Consider the following 26,872-nt stretch of genomic DNA (forward strand, 5'->3'; position numbering starts at 1 on the left):
CACTTGCAATAACGCCATTTTGTCGTACATTTACTGGATCATTTTTCGTTGTTTTACCTAAAGAATATAGATTATTGGACTTTGTAATCTTACTTAATACTTAAACTTCTTAAGGTAAAGGGCACCATGTAGCAAACGTGTTAATACCACTATTGCTATCGTGAAATGTCTAAATGCATTTGATTTATTGATTTTTTAATAGATTAAAGATATTTTAGAATTTTGAAATAAAATAGAATATACAGATGAGAAAATCAATAAAATGTTACACAACTATCTAACGGAAGGTACAGAGGAGATAACTCCAAGCAAACCCAAACGTTGATTTTTTTATGCAAATAACATTTTTGTGGTACCCCTTACCTTATTTTGAGTAAATAAGGTCTATACTAATGTTATTTTGACAACATTTGCATGGTTACACTACGGAAGTACAAGTATTAACCTGATGTGCATGCTTCAATTATCACAACTGTTTTGATATATCCAACTATTAGAACCTAAATTTCTGTATTCAGTTTTAACATTAAACATTAGTTACGGTCACGTAACATGTGAGCAACGTCCAATATTACAAATATTTGATTGCAAACGATTTCACGTTTTCGGAAGCATTTTTGAGGCCAATTATCACGTGTTCTTGTAGTGTGCAGCGGCCCCTACGTCGGAGACTGTTTCACTTCGAGGACAGAAGACACTTTAGTCAGGAATAGTTTGCTGGTGTTCGGAGATTCCCGAGGCGTGTATGGGTCGGCAGATTTCAAGTTTTTACTCCGCTCACGCTCTGCATTTCTGTCGTTGAAATTGCTAAACTTCGTTGCAACGATTGCAATAGGCATAGATAGAATTAGTACACCACATATCGCACATGCGGAACCAACAAGGTGGCCAGGTGTTGATTTTGGAAAAGTGTCTCCATATCCAACAGTTGTCATAGTAACCACAGACCACCAAATTCCAATGAAAATGTGAGGAAAGGTGGAGGGTTCTTCAAATTCAGCGAAATATATGAAACTTGCGAAAAACACGGAAGCCATGAGGAAGGTAATGAGTAGGAGTCCAAGTTCCTTGAGGCTAGCCACGAGGGACACTGTGAGGATGCGCAGAGCGCTGTATTGCTTCACCAGACGCAGCAGCCTGAACAACCGCAGAATCATCATCGACTTCAGAACGAGGTAAAACATTCCAAGATGGCGATTTGAGTAAACAATATCACTGTGGAACTCGAAAGAAAACACCATCCACATACAAACGAAAAGAATACCATCCAAAACATTCAAGCCGCTCTTGAAAAATTCGCTTTTAACAGGACAAAGAAAAAAATGGATCAAAAATTCTATTGAAAAGAAAATAAGAACAAACCATCCCCCGACTTCCAGAGCAAACGTAGGGCGTGTTGTAAGAAGCAGCACTTCTTTAGGGTTTTCTGGGTTTAGGAAGCCAAAATCAGTCTCGTTGGTTGGAACGCAAGTCGTTTGCAAGAAGTCCGGGTGCGTCCCACAACAAAACAGTATCCCAGACAACACCACAATCCCAAGGTAAAAATAGCTGAACACCTGGAAAATAACAAACACTTAGATTAACATCAAATAAAAATACAACGTAATGGTAATTCTCTGCTTAGTCTGTAGGTTGATAAAAAGATAGTCAAGAGAGACACAGACACTGCATTGATCGTCAAAAGCATACAAGTTAATATCACCTACAACACAGATTTATCTCAAAATGTAAGCTGCGTTTTGGCTCTCGGTAGAAAGACAATTGTAGCTAATCACCTTCGTCTTTGTTCACCTTCGCCAAAATACAGCTTATATTTGAAGACTTTGAGCATATAATCTATTTTCATCCCTACGAAAAAACTGATGCAATATCAGTATTGATTAGTTGTTTATTCAAGCACTGTCCTCTATGTTTTAAATATCATATAAAGATATCCCATGAAGAATGAAATATATGCAAATGGCTGCTCCTCGTGGAGCGCCATATCTGGTCGATGAGCAAGTGTCGTTTTTCAAACCAATCGTAAAAAATGATTCATTCTATGTTCAATTTAATTCATATTCCACTTCATCACATGTCAAGGTTACCCCAGAACCACATGAGATAGCACTCGCTAGCAGAGAGTTTGTAGCTTCTGATGCTGACGTCGATGTACTACAGGGAACTTCGGAAACCAAGTATTATCGGATTATTTCAGCAATATATATCACTTAAGGGATAATTCTACAGTCTCCGAATTTTGTTGCGCTATATCGTGGTTATACCATCGCATATTCCTACAGACTTAAACAAGCAAACACACGTTGATAACTGAGGTCCGTTATTTGCTTAATTTCAGATATTTTGAAACGCAACACCAGTAACATTTAAATTAAGGCGACCTTATTGGGACGAAATATTGGTCCTGGCGTCATTTTCAAGGCGTGTCCGGCTAATCACTACTACAGCTGTTGTTCCTTAACAGTCAAAATATACCAATCTCTGCCACAGTTGTCGTTCCTTACCAGTTAAAATACACCAATCTCTGCCACAGTTGCCGTTCCTTAACAGTCAAACTACATCAGTCTCTACTTTAGTTGTCGTTCCTTAACAGTCAAACTACACCAATCTCTACCACAATTGTCGTTCCTTAACAGTCAAACTACATCATTCTCTACCACAGTTGTCGTTCCTTAACAGTCAAACTACATCAATTTCTACTACGGTTGTCGTTCCTTAACGGTCAAACTACATCAGTCTCTACCACAGCTGTCGTTCCTTAACAATTAATCTAAACCAGTCTCTACCACAGTTGTCGTTCCTTAACAATTAATCTAAACCAGTCTCTACCACAGTTGTCGTTCCTTAAACGTCAAAATACATCAGTCTCTATCACAGTTGTCCCTAACACTAAACATATGTAAACTGCTCACGGATTACCAATGCATAGAAGTGAACCGTTTACGACGGTGTTATTGGGGTACCGCAAAGCACTCTGGGAGAGTCCTTGACGTCATTAACCGTCATCCGGGCAAATTAGAGATTTGTGGAACGTGGAAAAATATTTTCATTGAACAAACAAATGACATGCTACATCTATAGAGCATTGTTTTGCTTTGTTTTAAAGTTTCTAAAACATTTAGAAAAAATTAAATTTAACGATTTTATCAGCTTGGATAAAATAAGGGGTGTCATATACAGTGGCGAAATGAAAAGTCATTGATGGAGTTTAGAATAAATAACATGATTTGATACGAGAAATAGAGGAAATTTATCTTTTTAATTTCCATTTAATATCACATATATTTAGATCACAAGTATAACAGAATATATACCGTACTCATGATAAATATCGATATATTCTGTCGTGCGAGTGAAATATATATGAAATTTAACGAGACACAATTACGCTTTTTTTTAATTACACTTCAAAGGAAAACCCAACTCAACTCTAGAATATGCCTCCTGTATCTGGGATGGTTGTTCTGATGAACTGTCAAACGCCCTGAAAGGTTCCAATTAGAAGCCACTAGACTTGTAACAGGTCTCTCGTCTGTAGCCTCTAGTGAGGCTCTGTACCTCTAGACGCAGAAATTTAACTCTCTACTATTCTTTCACAGTTAGCTTATTGATCAAACTCGATAAATCTGTAAAACATATAACTTCCTGATCAGCATTAATATTCCTTTTTAAAACATTGAACATGATCATGTCATTGATATCCAATTTAATAATGTGAGTGTTGATTTTGTTGGTCATCATAAGCATCTAGGAGTGATTTTAGATAAAAATTTTAAATCGGGTAGACACGTAGAAAACATATGTTATAATGCATCCAAACAGGTAAGTAACCTGTAAATACAAATCTATAACCTTGAAATAAGACAAAGTGTTTCTTTTCAGTTTTTTTTTTAAATTCTATTCGAATCCTCCTACTAGTTCCAACTTCATTTAGTAATCGGAAAGCTAATATATTCCATGCTCGACTAAGAAATAATTATAGTACTTTAAACAATGCTCTTTTCAGATCCAATTTAATAGATTACTGTCACTGCCAAAGCAGACATCCTCTCGTAGACACTTACCACTACTTCTTCGCTTGTAATAATGCAGATCAGAGAGTATACCGGGACGAAATGAGTTTATCCCACTAGACCCGAGTTGCTACTACACGGTAGTGATAACTACTCGAATGAAGATAATGTATACATATGTCAAATCACTCTGCAATATATACTTAACTCTAACTGATTTTGTTATCGCTTTCCTTCTCTCTCTTTCCCTCCTTAAAATAAAATGTTAAGTAAAGTTGGATGTCTCTCCTTACTCCGGCACAGTAGTGGCGAGAATTAAAAGAAGGACCCGAATGACTGACAGGAGAAAGTGGGAAAATGCACGGAACTTGAGAAGAAGTTTGAAATAGGCACAGGAAAATAATGATTGCACAATGTTACAAAATGGCCTCACTGGCTGCCGTTTCGGAGTTTTGACACGGTCGAAATACACTTTGTTGGTTACCTTTCCTTAACATTTCCACTAATTTTAGCTAAATGGCACCTGTGAAACTTAAGAAGAAACTTAAAATATGTTTATGAAGATGGCGACCATAGCGGTCATAGCGTCCATCTTGGACTTCAAACATACCCAAAAAATAACAACACTTAGCCAGGACCATCTCAGGATAATTTCATGCAAGTTTGAGCTTAATCCCACTGGTAGGAAAAAGTTTGAAATGTCAACAGTTTACGCACAGCGCACGGCGGACGACAACGAACAATGGCTATAGGTCATGATGACCCAATGACCTATAAATTCTCCATCGGACACTGATATCCAGTCAGTTTTCCATGCCAATATACTTCTTTGGGAAGATCTCGAACTAGCGTGTATACCTCGAGCCTGCTTGCGAAGCAAACCCAAAACATAATAACGAGTCTCGCGAAGCAAGCCCTTAAGATAACACGAAAAATAAAGTACAAATTTTCACAAATACTATCAGTCATGAAGTTGTAACACGGAAGTGGAATTTCCAGTAATGTTTTACGCCAATGGCGGAAAGCAACATGGTGGACATATCAACAAATAGTCTCGGTCACCAAAACGCTTCATCATGAGTGCAGACAACAGAAGTCTGACTGAACGAAACCGTAAGCGATAAGTATCTTACCCAGCAAACCTACAGAGAAAACACGATGAGAGTTAATCTAGTTAGGAACACAATGAATCCAGTATTAGATGAATGAAGAGTTCCTAAAACTTAAGGCTAAATATATATTTATTCACATTTGTTTATTGGAATGAAATACATCAGTGATTATGCTCACACTTAATGGTTTAACCATAATTCATATTATACTTATCATAATTTCCTTTATCTAATAAACAAAAAGGTTCAAAACTAGTTAGTAGACCCCCTAAACAACCAAAATTTCTACCTTTCCCTTCTTCTCTCGCCTTCTTTCCTTCTCAACAATATTTCCAATATTGATAACGAGCACACTCAGCGCTTTATGGTATTGTGTGTGTTATTTCAAAACCAACAAGCTGTCCATCAACTTTAAACAGAAGTCTGTTTGGAACTTCACTACCAGCAATACACTTACCGCAGGACACAATGACAACTGCCGGGTCGGAAAGGATTAAAAGATATTGATATAAATAAGCTTTCATGTTGAAATAAAATCCTACTGAATGTCTCCAATAATCCATACGTATTTGTTAATAGTTTGAAATGCATGTTGCCAAAAATTCGTTGAAAAATAAATAGAATTTTAACCATTCAAGATAAGACCACATTCGTTCTCAATTGTACCTGATTTTCGGTTTACGGCTCGGGAACTTTCGTCACTTTCCGTGAACGAGCAATACATTGCCTCTGACACGGAAACAGCCGAAAGGCGTGAAACCGGTCCAGTCTTCTAACTGCATTAAAATGCAGTATTTGGATGAATTTCAACGCAGTGGCTAGAAAGCAGCGTTCTGATTGGTCAAAACTACGAAAGTTTTATCATCACTAGCAGATACAAGATTTCCTATATTATCACTGCAGTAATGATATCAGTCTTTATCAAATTGATGAATTCCAAATATTTCGCTAGAAAAATGTAATAAATACACTTAAAGAAATTGTTCACGGATTCAATAAAAAAAAAGGTGAAAATATTGTAAATGTTCTGAAATAACAAGGAAACAACGAAAGGCTCGCGGTACACTGGGGGACGTAAGATGATGTATAACTAGGACTCAGGTTAACAGGACATACATCGTCATTGTCTGACACTCCTTTCTCCAGTGTTGGAATTAAACCGTTTTGATAAGGTTGCGACATAACAGCTTGTAACGATACCACTAATTAACTATATATATATATAGCCGAAATGTTTAGTTTACCTGAACGTGTACCGTAACACGATCATATCAATAATTAATATTTGGACTGAAGACAGCCAAAACTGACAAGATGTTCTCATAATGGCATGCACACAGGCTATTGTGTGTGTATTTTTAATGCCTTGGTGTTCAAAAGAATAACTCATTCCTCCCGTTAAATCCCACGTGACTTTTTTTCTGTCCCTGGTGATCAGTAAGTGCGACTCGCACGAATTAATTTATAGAAGAAAGTCTATATACCAACAAACAAGGGTCGCTGTTGATTGCTTTGTGTAATCAGAATGTTATTTCGCAGAGAAAGTAGATCTCATTTGGATGAATGCCATGTTGCTTGTTGAACTAAACATTTGGAGTTCCTCCCGCATAACTTTCCCGTAAAACCCATCACGCTGTATGACAGTCTCCCGTGAAACACATTCTTATTTTTATAATCTCCATTTTTAGATAAGTCACCCTTAAACACAATTCCTCCCCCGTATGATAGTCTCTCGTAAAACACGTCTCTCCATATTACAACCTCTAAAACAGATTCTCTCTGTATGATAGCCTTTCGTAAAACACGTCTCTCCATATGACAACCTCTAAAACAGCGTCTCTCTGTATGATAGACTTTCGTAAAACACGTCTCTCTATATGACAACCTCTAAAACAGCGTCTCTCTGTATGATAGACTTTCGTAAAACACGTCTCTCCATATGACAATCTCTAAAACAGCTTCTCTCTGTATGAAAGACTTTCGTAAAACACGTCTCTCCATATTACAATCTCTAAAACAGCGTCTCTCTGTATGATAGACTTTCGTAAAACACGTCTCTCCATATGACAACCTCTATAACAGCTTCTCTCTGTATGATAGACTTTCGTAAAACACGTCTCTCTAATGACAACTTCTAAAACAGCGTCTCTCTGTATGATAGCCTTTCGTAAAACACAATTATTCCCCGTCTGATAGAATCTCGTAAAACACAACCTCTCATCGAACGGTAGTCATCCGTAAAATACAATATCTCCCCCGTTTTCCACCAGAATTTCACAATTTTCCTGATCACGATATGGCAGCAGTTGTTATTATTATCATCAAATATACGACAGAACGGAAAAGAAAGCATTTATTCAAGTTAATGCAGGTTGTAAGCAAACACATCTATACATTTTTCTTATATGTATGAGTTTCATTATATATATATATTTGGTGGTTGGTGGGGGTGGGAGTGGCGGATAGCTGCCATGAATTTTTAAGCAAATGCATTTTGTAGAGAGGAGATATACCATTGTGACAGTGGCTATTGTTATGAAAGCACGAGCAATTCTATTTCCAACGCACAACAAATTTGATATCGGGATAACAACTGGTGCATTCCTAAATTCGTTATGGCGGCACGCTATGCGCATTTTATACTTTCCGACAACTTGATCTGGCTGTATTCATACACGCTATGTTTCCTTACCGATGGGAAATTATCCTTCCCCTAATAATTACGAAAGCTAGGTCACAGTTGAAAAATAATTCATGAACATAGCCACAAAAGAAGCTAGCAAACGAATTCCTTATGTTACACTGAAATACCAGAAACCAAACCGTTAAATTTATCTTGACATTTTTATAATACAAAACATGCAATTTGTGCGAACTGTTGTGGGTGATCCTGTAATTCTCCTAAGTGTAGCTTTGTTTGTGGTTGTCCCTCGCCCCAACAAAGTACCATGTTACGATGTACGCAGGCTGGAGGAATGTTCAATACACAAGTCTGCCAGAGCAGGAAACTTTAGAAAACGTTTACGACTATCGGGAATTTGGTTATGACGAGTGCGTGTCGTTTTTACAGTTATGGACATATAAGTGGGCTGGTGGATGTCATGAATAGATCGCAAATTTTATCAATGAATGATGATTACATAGCATATAAAGGACGTGTTCCTTTGACTTTTGACCGGAAGTAAGATAAACTTCACTGTAAAACGAATTCCAACACAATATCTAGGATTTTTGTGTTTTTATACTTTGTTATCTATAGTTGTACTTAAGATTTCAAAAGGAGGATTTTCATGACGTTTTAAACACATTTCACTTGTGGACTACGTTTTTGGAGGCTTGATTTCATTATTAGCGTCAACAATTTTAACGTCTCTTGAACTCTGGAAGTCTTGGGTAGATTTTCACGAATTTTTGATGGGATAGATGGACACGATATGTCCTGTTGTCATTGGTTGCTATGGTGTTTAGGTAATAGAAACACTGGAACAATCGACACCATCTCTTTCCGTCCCCTTTCTCGCACCACTATCTACAACACCGGAACAGTCGATCCCGTCCCCTTTCTCCCACTCTCTCGTCGACTCCATCTCTATCCCGTTCCTTTTCTAGCACCACTATCTACAACACCGGAACAGCCGATCCCGTCCCCTTTCTCCCACTCTCTCGTCGACTCCATCTCTATCCCGTTCCTTTTCTCGCACCACTATCTACAACACCGGAACAGTCGATCCCGTCCCCTTTCTCCCACTCTCTCGTCGACTCCATCTCTATTCCATCCCCTTCCTTCCACTCCCTACAACACCGGAACAGTCGATTCCATCTCTATCCAATCCAATCCCTCTTCGCCCGCTGTACCTTTCATCGTCTGCTGAAGGCCAAAATGGCGGGCTTAAATCCCGCCAATATACAAACTTATTTAACAGAAATGAGAGAAACGGAAGAAGTCCATCTGAATCGTAAATCAATCAGTTCTATACATAACGAATACGAACAGAGATAATTGTATCCGTTGAGATTCATCCATATAACAACAAATTCCTAAACAATATATAGGTAACATACTTAAATATATATCAAATTTATCTTAAGTTTCAAAGATATTTCTAAAAGTTAATGTCAAACCGAGGCTTAATAAATAGAAATACGATAATCATTTTGATGTGTATCCCTCCTGTGAAAGTATTTAAAACTGACAATAGCCCTATTAACAACAAATAAATAATTATGAATTAGCAGTATGGTCTGTCATATTTAATGAAAAATGTAACATCTTTCAGACATACTAATCGTACAAGTGTTCCAAATCAGGGGAAGTAACTCTCAATATATGGTCGAAACAAAATACAAATCTTACGGAAAGAGTCGAAATGGAAGAAAGAGAAAGTACTAAATGAAATATTTTCTAACTGTAGAAAGTTTAATTAAAGATTTGTTCACAGATAAATAAACGAACTATCAGACAATCCTAGTAAAGTCGCTTCTGATTGCTTTCCACTACAATATACACGTATAATACTTCATGTATTTGTGTGTTATTGAGGAACAGAATATAAAACTTGTGATGATTGGTTATGAATCATATCTCGTGAGTGCGTTCTCACCTATAATTGATTGGTTATTAACAACAGGTAAACACCCTTGGTTGTTTATTACTACGGGAGAGTCTGAACAGGCGAAGTGGAAGCCATATATATACAGATATAACACTACATGGTAGGTACATAGTAGATATTGTACACGACGATGGTAAGATCATTAGTGGGATGTTAATGGTAAAGCTAAGGTGATATAATCCAGCTCTCGGTCTGTGTTACAAGGCTGCAGCAGTGCATTGTTTACCATCCAACCTGATTCAATGTTATGTCGTGATCTACAACATGGGTACAAGGACATACGGTAGTGTTTATCATAAACTTACATCTTCCCAGAGAACAATCGCACGAGACGACCAATGTGTTCAATCCCCTCTTTGGAACACACCAAATTCTCAAATAATTTTATAACAAGTTTCATCCTTAAGTGACCAATGCAAAACAGCAGTATTTCTCACCCCGAAAACCAATTCAACAGTCTTCTTTAAATGGTGTCAATTAATCTCAGGTGATATCTTGATACGAATCTTCTTTATTTCATTATTATGTTTGGGGCGATGCGGTTTACTTTCTAAAAAACTATACTAATTTGTTCACCTCAACACATGTATCTTGGCTTCTAATTCATCCTTCACAGTGTCGTCCTAATAACTTAGCGACATTCACGACTCGGTGAAGGTTTCGACAACCCTATCATCCGTTTGTAACATCATAACTATCACAACCGTTACTAATGGCAGACCTAAGTAGGTACACTCATTTCAGTGTAAAACCACAGAAGATTATTAGTGCTTGTGTACCAGGCTAATAAGTTTACGACTTACCATGTACTACACCTAAGTATAATTATACATACCAAACAACCTCTGAATCAGTTCAATAGAAGTTGGTTGACTCTGTTGCAGAGGGATCTTGACGCCCTGTACTGTATGATAAAAACTGGGGTCTTCATGCCCTATATTGAATGATTTTAGTGTGATCCAAACCCCCTATATTGTACGATCTTTATTGGGATCTTGGCCCCTGTATTGTAAGATCTTTATTGGGATCTTGGCCCCTATATTGTACGATCTTTATTGGGATCTTGGCCCCTGTATTGTAAGATCTTTAATGGGATCTTGGCCCCTATATTGTACGATCTTTATTGGGATCTTGGCCCCTGTATTGTAAGATCTTTAATGGGATCTTGGCCCCTATATTGTACGATCTTTATTGGGATCTTGGCCCCTATATTGTAAGATCTTTAATGAGATCTTGGCCCCTGTATTGTAAGATTTTTATTGGGATCTTGGCCCCTATATTGTATGATCTTTATTGGTATCTTGGCCCCTATATTGTATGATCTTTATTGGGATCTTGGCCCCTGTATTGTAAGATTTTTATTGGGATCTTGGCCCCTATATTGTACGATCTTTAATGGGATCTTGGCCCCTGTATTGTAAGATCTTTAATGGGATCTTGGCCCCTATATTGTACGATCTTTAATTAGATCTTGACGGCCCGTATTGTGCGATCTTTAATGGGATCTTGGCCCCTATATTGTACAATCTTTAATGGGATCTTTGCCCCTATATCGTGCGATCTTTTATGGGATCTTGGCCCCTATATTGTACGATCCTTAATGGGATCTTGACCCCTATATTGTACGATCTTTAATGGGATCTTGGCCCCTATATTGTACGATCTCTATTGGGATCTTGACGCCCAGTATTGTATGATCTTTAATGGGATCTTGGCCCCTATATTGTATGATCTTTATTGGGATCTTGTCCCCTATATTGTACGATATTTAATGAGATCTTGACGCCCAGTATTGTATGATCTTTAATGGGATCTTGGCCCCTATATTGTACGATCTTTAATGGGATCTTGACGCTCAGCATTGTACGATCTTTATTGGTTCTTCATATGTTTGATCTTCTCGTTTTTCTTTAATGTTGTATCGACGGCTGAAATTAACCATATCGTAACATCACTAAACAAGAGAAACCCTTATGTGAAATTTTGAAATATATTCCTCAAGTGCACAACGAAGGAGAAATGAAGGCTAACGATTAAATGTCAAAAACAATATCAAGGACTTTGCAAAAATATTTATAAAAATGAAACTTTAATTATCAAAATTCAAAATGGCAGCCTTTTTGCCATTCATAATTAAGAACCAAGCATAATTTGTCAAAATACATTTCATTTTTCTGATCAGTCTCAAATTAAACAAGTATTAAAGGGGACCAAGGGGAATCCGTATCTTGAATCTGAGAAAGAGCAATTCAGTATTTCGGAAGAAATAGTGTTCTCATTTTTAAACGCCAGAATTCAAGATGGTTGCCTGTCAGCCATTTTGATTTCGCATTGAGTTTTCAGAAGTAGGTCTCTCTCGGTTACCGTCACTGATATCATTTATCCGCCGAATTGGTCTATACCAGTTAGCGTCACTTATTTTCTGAAGTTGACAAGAATCTTACATAACCTGCTCACGCGGTGAAGATTAACTGGCTCCCTTTGACACAGGAGATTCATCCTCCCATGGGGACTGGGGACAAAAACCTTTAATGAGTTCCACCATTGGACCACGTACACTAGTTACAGTTCGTCTATGTTTCATTTATCGGCAATAATATAATCAGAATCAGGCATGTAGAACACTTGATTGACGATAATATAACCAGATCATTAATAACAACGGCTATTATACAGAATCGACCAGTCTCCCTTTTAACATCCGTATCTGCTCTATCATTTAGCACTGGTTCCCTTTTGGCCTTTTCATAATATTTCGACATTTTTCTTAATCGACATCATGTCATTCTGTATGAGGCCATTTATATCATGGTGCCGTCGAATCCCGTAGATGTATATAACTGCTTCGCTAATCGTAACCGAGGAACGCGTCACCACGAAGTCGTTACCCATAATGCTATCAATCGTTACTATTGTTAATGCATGGCAGGCTGGTCTGATCACCGAGACAAACGGCAGTGTACATCAGGTGTTTTACTTGACAAAACGGATTTTTTCCAGATGTAACATCACACCCGAATGACGGTACTAAAAAGACATATGATCTCGTCGTTCGTTGTCTGATGATTTTAAGTGGTTCTATACCATTTTGAATTTTATCTTATTTATCACTTTTTCGACTAATCGTGTGTCAACTAACATAAAACTTAATTCACACTTCAAAATAAAAAGAAATATTAATTGTAATTGTTGCAGTGCCCTCTCCCCCTCCCGCGCCCCTCCTCCCCCACTTCCAGTTAGTCTAAAAATAGAGATACACTTATAGGGACACATGGAATCTTTGAATGTAATATTCACTATGAAATATTTTCTAACAAAGACGGAAAAAAACAACGTTTGAAGAGAAAAACACGGCCGTCCATCGCCCATTTCAGTTTCACGATTAATTCCAAGTTTATCTTGCAAAATATCCATACAAACTTCCTTTTCAAAATTCAGGACGGCCATCCGCCTGTTATTTTCTTTTCCAATCAGTCTCAAAATTAAACATGCACACCAAGAGAACATGGTAGACCTATACATATAGTCCCTGAGAAAATCCAACCTGAAATATTTCTAAACTTCAAATCAGATCAGTCTCAAAATTAAACAAGCACAAATAAAGATAAAATGGGCCTATGTAACTAATTCTATAGAAATCTATCTGGTGCTTTCTGAAAAACAGCGATACACAATTTGGACTGCCTTAATTCAATATGGCTCATTTTCGGCCATTTTGTATTCCAGGCCAGCTTCATTCCATTACACACTGAAGGACCTAGCATACAACGTTTTGATGTATTACACTGATAGGCGCAAAACACGATATATTAGAACAACGTCCGAAAGGGAAAAAAAGATGTCAAATACTATCAAGGATTTGTTTAAATTCCATATGGTGCCGGCCGTGTTCCGTGGTACTGTCACTTTACCACCAGCCATCTGTTAGGCGTTGTCGGATAGCTACTAACAATGTGTTACACATACCTACAGTTGGGCTTTGATAAGTACCTGCATATTTTGTCCTAAGTTGTCGCACATGTTATAGTAATAAAGCTTAGGTGCTGACGAGACCAGGCGCTGGTATATAGGTGTGTGAAGTGTGTTGTGTATACTACACTAACGTGTATGTGTGCGAAGACTATAACTCCAGGTACAGATGTGTACAGACACTGTGTGTGTATGTGTGAGAAGTCTGCATCTCCAGGTACATATGTGTATACGACACTATGTGTGTATGTGTGAGAAGAGTGTATCTCCAGGTACAGATGTGTACAGACACTAAGTGTGTATGTGTGAGAAGTCTGCATCTCCAGGTACATATGTGTATACGACACTAAGTGTGTATGTGTGTGAAGTCTGTATCTCCAGGTACCGATGTGTACAGACACTATGTGTGTATGTGTGAGAAGAGTGTATCTCCAGGTACAGATGTGTACAGACACTTTGTGTGTATGTGTGTAATGTCTGTATCTCCAGGTACATATGTGTATACGACACTAAGTGTGTCTGTAAGAAGACTGTATCTCTAGGTACGGATGTGTACAGACACTAAGTGTGTAAATGTGAGAAGAGTGTATCTCCAGGTACAGATGTGTACAGACACTAAATGTGTATGTGTGAGAAGTCTGCATCTCCAGGTACATATGTGTATACGACACTAAGTGTGTATGTGTGTGAAGTCTGTATCTCCAGGTACCGATGTGTACAGACACTATGTGTGTATGTGTGAGAAGAGTGTATCTCCAGGTACAGATGTGTACAGACACTTTGTGTGTATGTGTAAGAAGTCTGCATCTCCAGGTACATATGTGTATACGACACTAAGTGTGTCTGTAAGAAGACTGTATCTCTAGGTACGGATGTGTACAGACACTATGTGTGTATGTGTGAGAAGTCTGTATCTCCGGGTACAGATGTGTACAGACACTAAGTGTGTATGTATTAAGACTGTAACTCCAGGTACAGATTTGTACAGACACTACATGTGTATGTGTGTGAAGTCTGTATCTTCAAACAAGAGTGTGTGTACGACACTATGTGTGTATGTGTGTGAAGTCTGTATCTCCAGGTACCGATGTGTACAGACACTATGTGTGTATGTGTGAGAAGAGTGTATCTCCAAGTACAGATGTGTACAGACACTTCGTGTGTATGTGTGTGAAGTCTGTATCTGCAGGTACAGATGTGTACAGACACTAAGTGTGTATGTGTGAAGTCTGTAACTCCAGGTACAGATTTGTACAGACACTACATGTGTGTGTGTGTGAAGTCTGTATCTTCAAACAAGAGTGTGTGTACGACACTATGTGTGTATGTGTGTGAAGTCTGTATCTCCAGGTACAGATGTATATACGACACTAAGTGTGTCTGTAAGAAGACTGTATCTCTAGGTACGGATGTGTACAGACACTAAGTGTGTATATGTGAGAAGTCTGTATCTCCAGGTACAGATGTGTATACGACATTATGTGTGTATGTGTGAGAAGTCTGTATCTCCGGGTACAGATGTGTATACGACACTATGTGTGTATGTGTGAGAAGTCTGTATCTCCGGGTACAGATGTGTACAGACACTATGTGTGTATGTGTGTTAAGACTGTATCTCCAGGCAAGAGTGTGTGTACCTCACTAGTGTGTATGTGTGTGAAGTCTGTATCTCCGAGCATGAGTGTGTGTACCTCACTAGTGTGCACGTGTGTAAAGACAAGGCGACCAATTATCTCCGTGCATGTGTGTCTACACCACAATGGTGCGTCGTCAAATCGCTGTACAATATTTCACATTGCGTGAACAAATCAATATCTCTGGAGTTTATTTCCTGCCTTCAACAAAACTTCAACGACTTTCATTTCACTTGATTTTATTGTACAAGCGTAAAATGTATTTATCGTTTCTCCCTTAGGTTCCGCTCAATGTTCTTTCATCGATTCATGAGGTATAAACAAGTCACCTTGGGGTTGGTATACATGTACAAATACTCTGATTGATATCCACCCAACAAACACTCTGACGATATCCACCCAACAGACACTCTGAGGATATCCACCCAACAGACACTCTGAGGATATCCACCCACAGACACTCTGATAGATATCCACCCCACAGACACTCTGACGATATCCAACCCACAGACACTCTGACGATATCCACCCAACAGACACTCTGACGATATCCACCCAACAGACACTCTGACCGATATCCACCCAACAGACACTCTGACGATATCCATCCAACAGACACTCTGAGGATATCCACCCCACAGACACTCTGATAGATATCCACCCCACAGACACTCTGACGATATCCAACCCACAGACACTCTGACGATATCCACCCAACAGACACTCTGACGATATCCACCCAACAGACACTCTGATCGATATCCACCCCACAAACACTCCGACGATATTCACCCCACAGACACTCTGACAGATATCCACCCCACAGACACTCTGACGATATCCTCCCCACAGACCAATATCCACCACACAGACACTCTGACCGATATCCACCCCACAGACACTCTGACGATATCCACCCCACAGACACTCTGACGATATCCACCCCACAGACACTCTGACGATATCCACCCCACAAACACTCTGACGATATCCATTCCACAAACACTCTGACTGATATCCACCCCACAGACACCCTGACCAATATCCACCCGACAGACACTCTGATAGATATCCACCCCACAGACACTCTGACGATATCCACCCAACAGACACTCTGACGATATCCACCCAACAGACACTCTGACGATATCCACCCCACAGACACTCTGACGATATCCACCCCACAGACACTCTGACGATATCCACCCCACAAACACTCTGACTGATATCCACCCCACAGACACTCTGACGATATCCACCCCACAGACACTCTGACCGATATCCATCCCACAGACACCCTGACCAATATCCACCCCACAGACACTCTGACCGATATCCACCCAACAGACACTCTGACGATATCCACCCAACAGACACTCTGACGATATCCACCCAACAGACACTCTGACGATATCCACCCCACAGACACTCTGACCGATATCCATCCCACAGACACCCTGACCAATATCCACCCCACAGACACTCTGACGATATCCACCCCACAGACACTCTGACGATATCCACCCCACAGACACGCTGACCGATATCCACCTTACAGACACTCTAACTGATATCCACGCCACAAACACTCTGACCGATATCCACCCCACAGACATGCTGACCGATATCCACCTAACAGACACTCTCACGATATCCACCCCACAGACACTCTGACGATGTACAGAATCTGACTGATACCTACAACTACCGACAACACTAAAATATATATCAACAACTACTGACAACACTAAACTGAAAATCAACAACTACTGACAACACTAAACTGAAAATCAACAACTACTGACAACACTAAACTGAAAATCAACAACTACCGACAACACTAAACTGAAAATCAACAACTACCGACAACACTAAACTGAAAATCAACAACTACCGACAACACTAAATTGAAAATCAACAACTACCGACAACACTAAACTGAAAATCAACAACTACCGACAACACTAAACTGAAAATCAACAACTACCGACAACACTAAACTGAAAATCAACAACTACTGACAACACTAAACTGAAAATCAACAACTACCGACAACACTAAACTGAAAATCAACAACTACCGACAACACTAAATTGAAAATCAACAACTACCGACAACACTAAACTGAAAATCAACAACTACCGACAACACTAAACTGAAAATCAACAACTACTGACAACACTAAACTGAAAATCAACAACTACTGACAACACTAAACTGAAAATCAACAACTACTGACAACACTAAACTGAAAATCAACAACTACTGACAACACTAAACTGAAAATCAACAACTACTGACAACACTAAACTGAAAATCAACAACTACCGACAACACTAAACTGACAACACTAAACTGAAAATCAACAACTACTGACAACACTAAACTGAAAATCAACAACTACTGACAACACTAAACTGAAAATCAACAACTACCGACAACACTAAACTGAAAATCAACAACTACTGACAACACTAAACTGAAAATCAACAACTACCGACAACACTAAACGCTATGTAACCAGAAATATCGAAACACTTAAATAACCGTGTAATCATTAAACACAGCAGCACTAAATCTCTCCAAGATCCGGTTATCTTTTTCATGACACAAGCTCGGATTCTAAGATTCAGAATTCAATTTAACTGGGTTTTTTTTAAGGGAAAAGTTTTTCGTTTTCATTGAGATCGACTTATTTGTCGAATATGTTTTTATTGTGCTATAAACCAAATTCTCAAATAAAAATCGATAGAACCCGCTTCTCGTTCAGTCATCAGAGTCTGCAAGTTTTACAGCCGCGGGGACTGATACATCTATCGAATTTTTTTAAAGACAGGAACGAATACAAACGAAACGAATCTTACAGATCTCGACAATTAACCATGGAAACTAGCACACATTTCAGTGCCGTTCCATTAGAAACGGTTTTATGGGTTTTATAGCTTTGTTAGTGGTTTAACGTCCTCACAACATCTAAGGTGGATTGAAGAATGATTTCCATGGAGGTAAAAAAAAAAACAAAAAAAGGATTTTTCACTATATTTTCTAAAACATTCAGAAACGCATTTTGACTATTTCACAAAACAATGCGTGATATCAGAAAGGCAATTCATGTGTACGACTTAAGCCGTGATGAATTTATCACTAGATACCTAGATAAAACAACAACTCGATACCAGCACGCGAATACTTCATCAACACGCGCCACTCTATAACAACGAGAACTTTAGGAGCCGAGGGCGAGTTACTCAAGAGTAGTCATACGTCAACCAGTCTCCGCAAATACTTCCCTCTATCTACATCCAAACTTTAAGATACCCCTCCTCTACATCTACAACCAGTCCCCTCCAAAGATACCCCTCCTCTACATCTACAACCAGTCTCCACCAAGATACCCCTCCTCTACATCTACATCCAGTCCCCACCAAGATACCCCTCCTCTACATCTGCAACCAGTCCCCACAAAGATACCCCTCCTCTACATCTACAACCAGTCTCCACTAAGATACCCCTCCTCTACATCTACAACCAGTCACCTCCAAGATACCCCTCCTCTACATCTACAACCAGTCTCCACCAAGATACACCTCATCTACATCTACAACCAGTCCCCACAAAGATACCCCTCCTCTACATCTACAACCAGTCCCCTCCAAGATACCCCTCCTCTACATCTACAACCAGTCCCCACAAAGATACCCCTCCTCTACATCAACAGCCAGTCCCCTCCAAGATACCCCTCCTCTACATCTACAACCAGTCTTCTCCAAGATACCCCTCCTCTACATCTACAACCAGTCCCCTCCAGGATACCCCTTCTCTACATGTACAACCAGTCCCCACCAAGATACCCCTCCTCTACATCTACAACCAGTCCCCACCAAGATACCCCTCCTCTACATCTACAACCAGTCCCCTCCAAGGTACACCTCCTCTACATCAGCAACCAGTCCCCTCCAAGATACCACTCCTCTACATCTACAACCAGTCCCCTCCAGGATACCCCTCCTTTACATCTACAACCAGTCCCCTCCAAGGTACACCTCCTCTACATCAGCAACCAGTCCCCTCCAAGATACCACTCCTCTACATCTACAACCAGTCCCCTCCAGGATACCCCTCCTTTACATCTACAACCAGTCTCCTCCAATGTACCCCTCCTCTACATCTACATCCAGTCCCCTCCAAGATACCTCTCCTCTACCTCTACAACCAGTCACCTCCAAGATACCCCTCCTCTACATGTACAACCAGTCCCCACCAATATACCCCTCCTCTACATCTACAGTCAGTCACCACCAAGATACCCCTCCTCTACATGTACAACCAGTCCCCACCAAGATACCCCTCCTCTGCAACCAGTCCCCTCCAAGATACCACTCCTTTACATGTACAACCAGTCCCCACAAAGATACCCCTCCTCTACATCTAAAACCAGTCCCCACAAAAATACCCCTCCTCTACATCTACAACCAGTCACCACCAAGATACCCCTCCTCTACATCAACAGCCAGTCCCCTCCAAGATACCCCTCCTCTACATCTACAACCAGTCACCACCAAGACACACCTCATCTACATTTACAACCAGTCACCTCCAAGATACCCCTCTACATCTACAACCAGTCTCCACAAAGATACCCCTCCTCTACATCTACAACCAGTCTACCTCTACAACCAGTCACCTCCAAGATACCCCTTCTCTACATGTACAACCAGTCCCCACCAAGATACCCCTCCTCTACATCTACAACCAGTCCCCTCCAGGATACCACTCCTCTACATCTACAACCAGTCCCCTCCAAGGTACCCCTCCTCTACATCTACAACCAGTCCCCTCCAAGATACCACTCCTCTACATCTACAACCAGTCCCCTCCAAGATACCCCTCCTCTACATCTACAACCAGTCCCCTCCAAGATACCACTCCTCTACATCTACAACCAGTCCCCTCCAAGATACCACTCCTTTACCTCTACAACCAGTCACCACCAAGATACCCCTCCTCTACAACTAGTCCCCTCCAGGATACCACTCCTCTACATGTACAACCAGTCCCCACAAAGATACCCCTCCTCTACATCTAAAACCAGTCACCACAAAGACACCACTCCTCTACATCTACAACCAGTCTCCACCAGGATACACCTCATCTACATCTACAATCAGTCCCATCCAAGATACCCCTCCTCTACATCTACAACCAGTCTCCACCAAGATACACCTCATCTACATCTACAACCAGTCTCCACTAAGATACCCCTCCTCTACATCTACAACCAGTCTCCACCAAGATACCCCTCCTCTACATCTACAACCAGTCTCCACCAAGATATCCCTCCTCTACATCTACAACCAGTCTCCACCAAGATAAACCTCCTCTACATCTACAACCAGTCTCCACCAGGATACACCTCATCTACATCTACAACCAGTCCCCTCCAAGATACCACTCCTCTACATCTACAACCAGTCTCCACTAAGATACCCCTCCTCTACATCTACAACCAGTCTCCACCAAGATACCCCTCCTCTACATCTACAACCAGTCCCCACAAAGATACCCCTCTACATCTTCAACCAGTCCCCTCCAAGATACACCTCCTCTACATCTATAATCAGTCCCCTCCAAGATACCCCTCCTCTACATCTACAACCAGTCTCCACCAAGATACCCCTCCTCTACATCTACAACCAGTCTCCACCAAGATACACCTCATCTACATCTACAACCAGTCCCCTCCAAGATACCACTCCTCTACATCTACAACCAGTCCCCTCCAAGATACCCCTCCTCTACATCTACAACCAGTCTCCACCAAGATACACCTCCTCTACATCTACAACCAGTCACCACCAAGATACCCCTCCTCTACATCTACAACCAGTCTCCACCAAGATACACCTCATCTACATCTACAACCAGTCACCACCAAGATACACCTCATCTACATCTACAACCAGTCCCCACTAAGATACCCCTCCTCTACATCTACAACCAGTCCCCTCCAAGATACCCCTCCTCTACATCTACAGTCAGTCCCCACAAAGATAGCCCTCCTCTACATCTACAGTCAGTCCCCACAAAGATAGCCCTCCTCTACATGTACAACCAGTCCCCACAAAGATACCCCTCCTCTACATGTACAACCAGTCACCTTCAAGATACCCCTCCTCTACATCTACAACCAGTCCCCTCCAAGATACCCCTCTTCTACATCTACAGTCAGTCCCCACAAAGATAACCCTCCTCTACATGTACAACCAGTCCCCACAAAGATACCCCTCCTCTACATGTACAACCAGTAACCACCAAGATACCCCTCCTCTACATCTATATCCAGTCCCCACCAAGATACCCCTCCTCTACATCTACAACCAGTAACCACCAAGATACCCCTCCTCTACATCTATATCCAGTCCCCACCAAGATACCCCTCCTCTACATCTACAACCAGTAACCACCAAGATACCCCTCCTCTACATCTATATCCAGTCCCCACCAAGATACCCCTCCTCTACATCTACAACCAGTCCCCTCCAAGATACCCCTCCTCTACAGCGACAAGCAGTAACCTCTAGTATACCCATTTTCTCCATCTACAATATCGCGTTAAGTTTACACAGAATTCTCAATTTGTTCAAACCACCCTGGACTTTGACTTCTGTAGAAGGACGGGACTGTAGCTTGAAATAAGAAAAATACACCTGAAAGACATTTTCATCTTTCAATACTACAGTGACGTTGAGTTTTGGTATATTGTTGTTTTGAAGGATTGATAAATGTGTTTTCTTGTTTAAGATTGACAAACTATTTCCACTAAGGCTATATGTAACAGGCACACTATGTTATTGATGTATCGGATAATTCGTTTACGGAGAGAGCGATATTGGGTACATTTCTGAATGAAGAAGAATATCGCGAAAACGATTATCATCAGGTTATCGGTAGATACGATTTTGTATTGAAGGATTGACAAAAATATTTTGTTGCTGACAGATAAGACGTTCAAATAATGTACCGACAGATATCTTACTGAAGAAGTTACTGATAAAAGTTATTGGAAGGCAAATGGGACAGACAGCATTTAGTATATACCAGACAAGTCATTATTGAATACAGACTACTTCTGTAGGACTCAGAGATAAAATTTATTATCGAGGAGTTGAAAATTAGATTTTGTTATTAAAGGATCGACCGGAAATACTATTGACTGAAAACGACTTATCGTTATTAGATTCACTGGTACAATAAAGATAAATACATTATCAGATTGGTAGGTATGTTTTGTTACTGTGGGTTTGGTAGGTATGTTTTGTTACGGTATGTTTGGTAGGTATGTTTTGTTACTGTAGGATTGGTAGGTATGTTTTGTTACTGTAGGTTTGGTAGGTATATTTTGTTACTGTAGGTTTGGTAGGTATGTTTTGTTACTGTAGGTTTGGTAGGTATGTTTTGTTACTGTAGGTTTGGTAGGTATGTTTTGTTACTGTAGGTTTGGTAGGTATGTTTTGTTACTGTAGGTTTGGTAGGTATGTTTTGTTACTGTAGGTTTGGTAGGTATGTTTTGTTACTGTAGGTTTGGTAGGTATATTTTGTTACGGTATGTTTGGTAGGTATGTTTTGTTACTGTAGGTTTGGTAGGTATGTTTGTTACTGTAGGTTTGGTAGGTATGTTTTGTTACTGTATGTTTGGTAGGTATGTTTTGTTACTGTAGGTTTGGTAGGTATGTTTTGTTACTGTAGGTTTGGTAGGTATGTTTGGTAGGTATGTTTTGTTACTGTAGGTTTGGTAGGTATGTTTTGTTACTGTAGGTTTGGTAGGTATGTTTTGTTACGGTATGTTTGGTAGGTATGTTTTGTTACTGTAGGTTTGGTAGGTATGTTTTGTTACTGTGGGTTTGGTAGGTATGTTTTGTTACTGTAGGTTTGGTAGGTATGTTTTGTTACTGTAGGTTTGGTAGGTATGTTTTGTTACTGTAGGTTTGGTAGGTATGTTTTGTTACTGTAGGTTTGGTAGGTATGTTTTGTTACTGTATGTTTGGTAGGTATGTTTTGTTACTGTAGGTTTGGTAGGTATGTTTGTTACTGTAGGTTTGGTAGGTATGTTTTGTTACTGTATGTTTGGTAGGTATGTTTTGTTACTGTAGGTTTGGTAGGTATGTTTTGTTACGGTATGTTTGGTAGGTATATTTTGTTACTGTAGGTTTGGTAGGTAGGATTCTTACTGTAGGTTTGGTAGGTATGTTTTGTTACGGTATGTTTGGTAGGTATATTTTGTTACTGTAGGTTTGGTAGGTATGGCTTGTTACTGTGGGTTTGGTAGGTATGTTTTGTTACTGTAGGTTTGGTAGGTATATTTTGTTACTGTAGGTTTGGTAGGTATGTTTTGTTACTGTAGGTTTGGTAGGTATGTTTTGTTACTGTAGGTTTGGTAGGTATGTTTTGTTACTGTAGGTTTGGTAGGTATGTTTTGTTACTGTAGGTTTGGTAGGTATATTTTGTTACTGTATGTTTGGTAGGTGTGTTTTGTTACTGTATGTTTGGTAGGTATATTTTGTTACGGTATGTTTGGTAGGTATGTTTTGTTACGGTATGTTTGGTAGGTATATTTTGTTACTGTAGGTTTGGTAGGTATGTTTTGTTACTGTAGGTTTGGTAGGTATATTTTGTTACTGTAGGTTTAGTAGGTATGTTTTGTTACTGTAGGTTTGGTAGGTATGGTTTGTTACTGTAGGTTTGGTAGGTATGTTTTGTTACTGTAGGTTTGGTAGGTATGGTTTGTTACTGTAGGTTTGGTAGGCATGTTTGTTACTGTAGGTTTGGTAGGTATGTTTTGTTACTGTAGGTTTGGTAGGTATGTTTTGTTACTGTGGGTTTGGTAGGTATGTTTTGTTACTGTAGGTTTGGTAGGTATGTTTTGTTACTGTAGGTTTGGTAGGTATATTTGTTACTGTAGGTTTGGTAGGTATGTTTTGTTACTGTAGGTTTGGTAGGTATGTTTTGTTACTGTAGGTTTGGTAGGTATGTTTTGTTACTGTAGGTTTGGTAGGTATGTTTTGTTACTGTAGGTTTGGTAGGTATGTTTTGTTACTGTATGTTTGGTAGGTATGTTTTGTTATTGTAGGTTTGGTAGGTAGGTTAGTTACTGTAGGTTTGGTAGGTATATTTTGTTACTGTACGTTTGGTAGGTATGTTTTGTTACTGTAGGTTTGGTAGGTATGTTTTGTTACTGTAGGTTTGGTAGGTATGTTTTGTTACTGTAGGTTTGGTAGGTATATTTTGTTACTGTACGTTTGGTAGGTATGTTTTGTTACTGTAGGTTTGGTAGGTATGTTTTGTTACTGTAGGTTTGGTAGGTATGTTTTGTTACTGTAGGTTTGGTAGGTATGTTTTGTTACTGTAGGTTTGGTAGGTATGTTTTGTTACTGTAGGTTTGGTAGGTATGGCTTGTTACTGTAGGTTTGGTAGGTATACTTGTTACAGTAGTAGATGACAGAATGACATATCTATATGTAAGTAGTAAAAGATAAATTTCCACAACCATTTTTAATGAAATTTCAATTCTTTAGTATAACATAACCTTATATATGTATGTTTTGTCTTTATATCCTGACCGTCAATAAAGGGACATAACCAAACAAACATCTGACAATAAGGTAAATCGTGCTCTATACAAATACAGTAATAAAACAACACGGTGTGAGATAGTAACTAGGTGACTAAATAGAAATAGGAAAAGTGGATGGTGAATGCGTTACCTTGGCGGCCGGCGACGAGTTTGGTTGGTCAAGAAAAAGCCAGCAAGTCCTTTTGATTTTGACCCACTTGCTGCTATCAGCCTCCTTGGGATTGTAGTCCAGTACTTTGGCTTCAAAGGCCTCATGAAGGGTATCTAGAACCTCACGGTCCGTGTCATATTTAAAGTAGGTCTGAAGGCAACATATTCCTATCCTGTCCTCAGGTATTCTCCAGAACTTTAGTTCCGTCCTCAGGGTGGCGCCACAAAAACCATGCGGTAGATGTAATTCCCCGGTCCGGTACAAATCCAGAACACAGTTAAATATGTCGGGGTTCCTGTCAAAGAAAAAATGTCCCCTTGTAGGTCTATATTCCGGTGAGGAAGGTCTGAGCGTAGCTAGTAAAGTATCCGGTTCATGTCGTAAAGTTTCATAAGTTGTTTCAAAAATAGTTCCGCCTACATTTAGGACAACTGGTTCACTGTCGTCCTCCTCCTTGTCAGTATCCGCCATTTTTGTATGTATGGCATGGATTACACTGTCATTGTGCACGTTTGAGCGGGCTAACGTTAGGCCTATGTAGTGGTGATGATGGTGACGAAACATAAGCGAGGCGCTATATTATGTCTCCCCCGACGTCCTGCTGTTTCTCCCAGTGCCTTGCGCACCATACTACGTACGCTCAACACTACCTCCTCACGCGCGTGGCGGGAAAGGCTTGCAATATATCTCCCTAGTATCTTAAATTGTCATTTATGTACGGACTGGTGTGCACATGTGGACTTGACTTACCTACATGTATATAAAATATATATTATATATAACTGTGTTCTTTTAAGTAAATAATTGAATAACTCCAGAACGTGTGTTGAACCTGTGAAATCAGCTGCAATAAAGACGCTGTAACTCACTCCGTGTCGCCTCTGAGCACAGCCGATTGGCCTTTTGTGCGATTGATTTTAAGTATTAAAGGTTATGCCGTTATGTACTATGAGGTATTGGGACAGTGCCCCTGTTCCCGTCACTACAGCTGCAATGCGGCCGGCCTTATGCGGAGCTCGTTGGTGAGTACAGTCGCGTGCCCGAGACGTGCTCTTACTCCCCGTTACTGGGGACGCGACACGTGGGAAGATCGCGCGCCGCTGAAACGGTTCATTGCTAAATAGTCGGTTTTCAATCGAATTAGATGTATTGGCACAACTACCACGAGTTTCCCCTAGTTCTTAGTATAACATATTAAAACAAACACAAGAGTTAACGATACTGCCATTTAATACTACGAATATAATAATTCTATTTTCAAAGCTTTTTAACATCTCGGCGTGCAAACATTTTTCACCCACAGTTAGAATGAAAGCCCTTTCATACTTGTATCACACTGGTATTTCCTGAAGTCAGATACACAGCTTTCATATTCCTTAACCTCGGCGAGTTTATGTTTTAGTCATCTAAGTCGTACACAGACGTATTCTCTAAACACAGTCTATAACTTTCACAGGGAAAAAGTCGTTGTATACAGGAGGTCGTTACACACAGGTCATAATTAGCAGTTAATCACTATATAGATACGTTACACGGATTATTACTATGACAGGAGTTCGTTAATTATATGTCACTATACACCGAAAGTTACTGTACAGATACTCACTCCACACATATGGGCACACAACCCAATTGCTAGTACAAACCCAGGCGACGATGCTTGGCGTTCTGTGATGTCTTGGTTGTGCCCTAAGGCGGCACACTTTACAAAACGACTGCTGATTAGATGCGACGCACCTCTATCATGAT

At 39.9% G+C, this 26,872-nt stretch overlaps 1 protein-coding gene across 1 annotated transcript; it reads right to left on the minus strand.

Annotated features, from left to right (window-relative positions):
* Positions 1-659: 659 nt before the first annotated feature.
* Positions 660-25,687, minus strand: LOC132549463 (potassium voltage-gated channel protein egl-36-like). Its single transcript, XM_060213436.1, has 2 exons — positions 25,103-25,687; positions 660-1,556 (listed from the first exon to the last, which is right to left on the minus strand). The coding sequence occupies exons 1-2, from the start codon at positions 25,685-25,687 to the stop codon at positions 660-662; spliced, it is 1,482 nt and encodes a 493-aa protein (XP_060069419.1).
* Positions 25,688-26,872: the final 1,185 nt, after the last annotated feature.

Source organism: Ylistrum balloti, unplaced genomic scaffold, assembly GCF_031769215.1.
Source record: "Ylistrum balloti isolate Yb309-2 unplaced genomic scaffold, AGI_CSIRO_Ybal_v1 Utg369562, whole genome shotgun sequence".
In the NCBI taxonomy this organism is placed as follows: domain Eukaryota; kingdom Metazoa; phylum Mollusca; class Bivalvia; order Pectinida; family Pectinidae; genus Ylistrum; species Ylistrum balloti.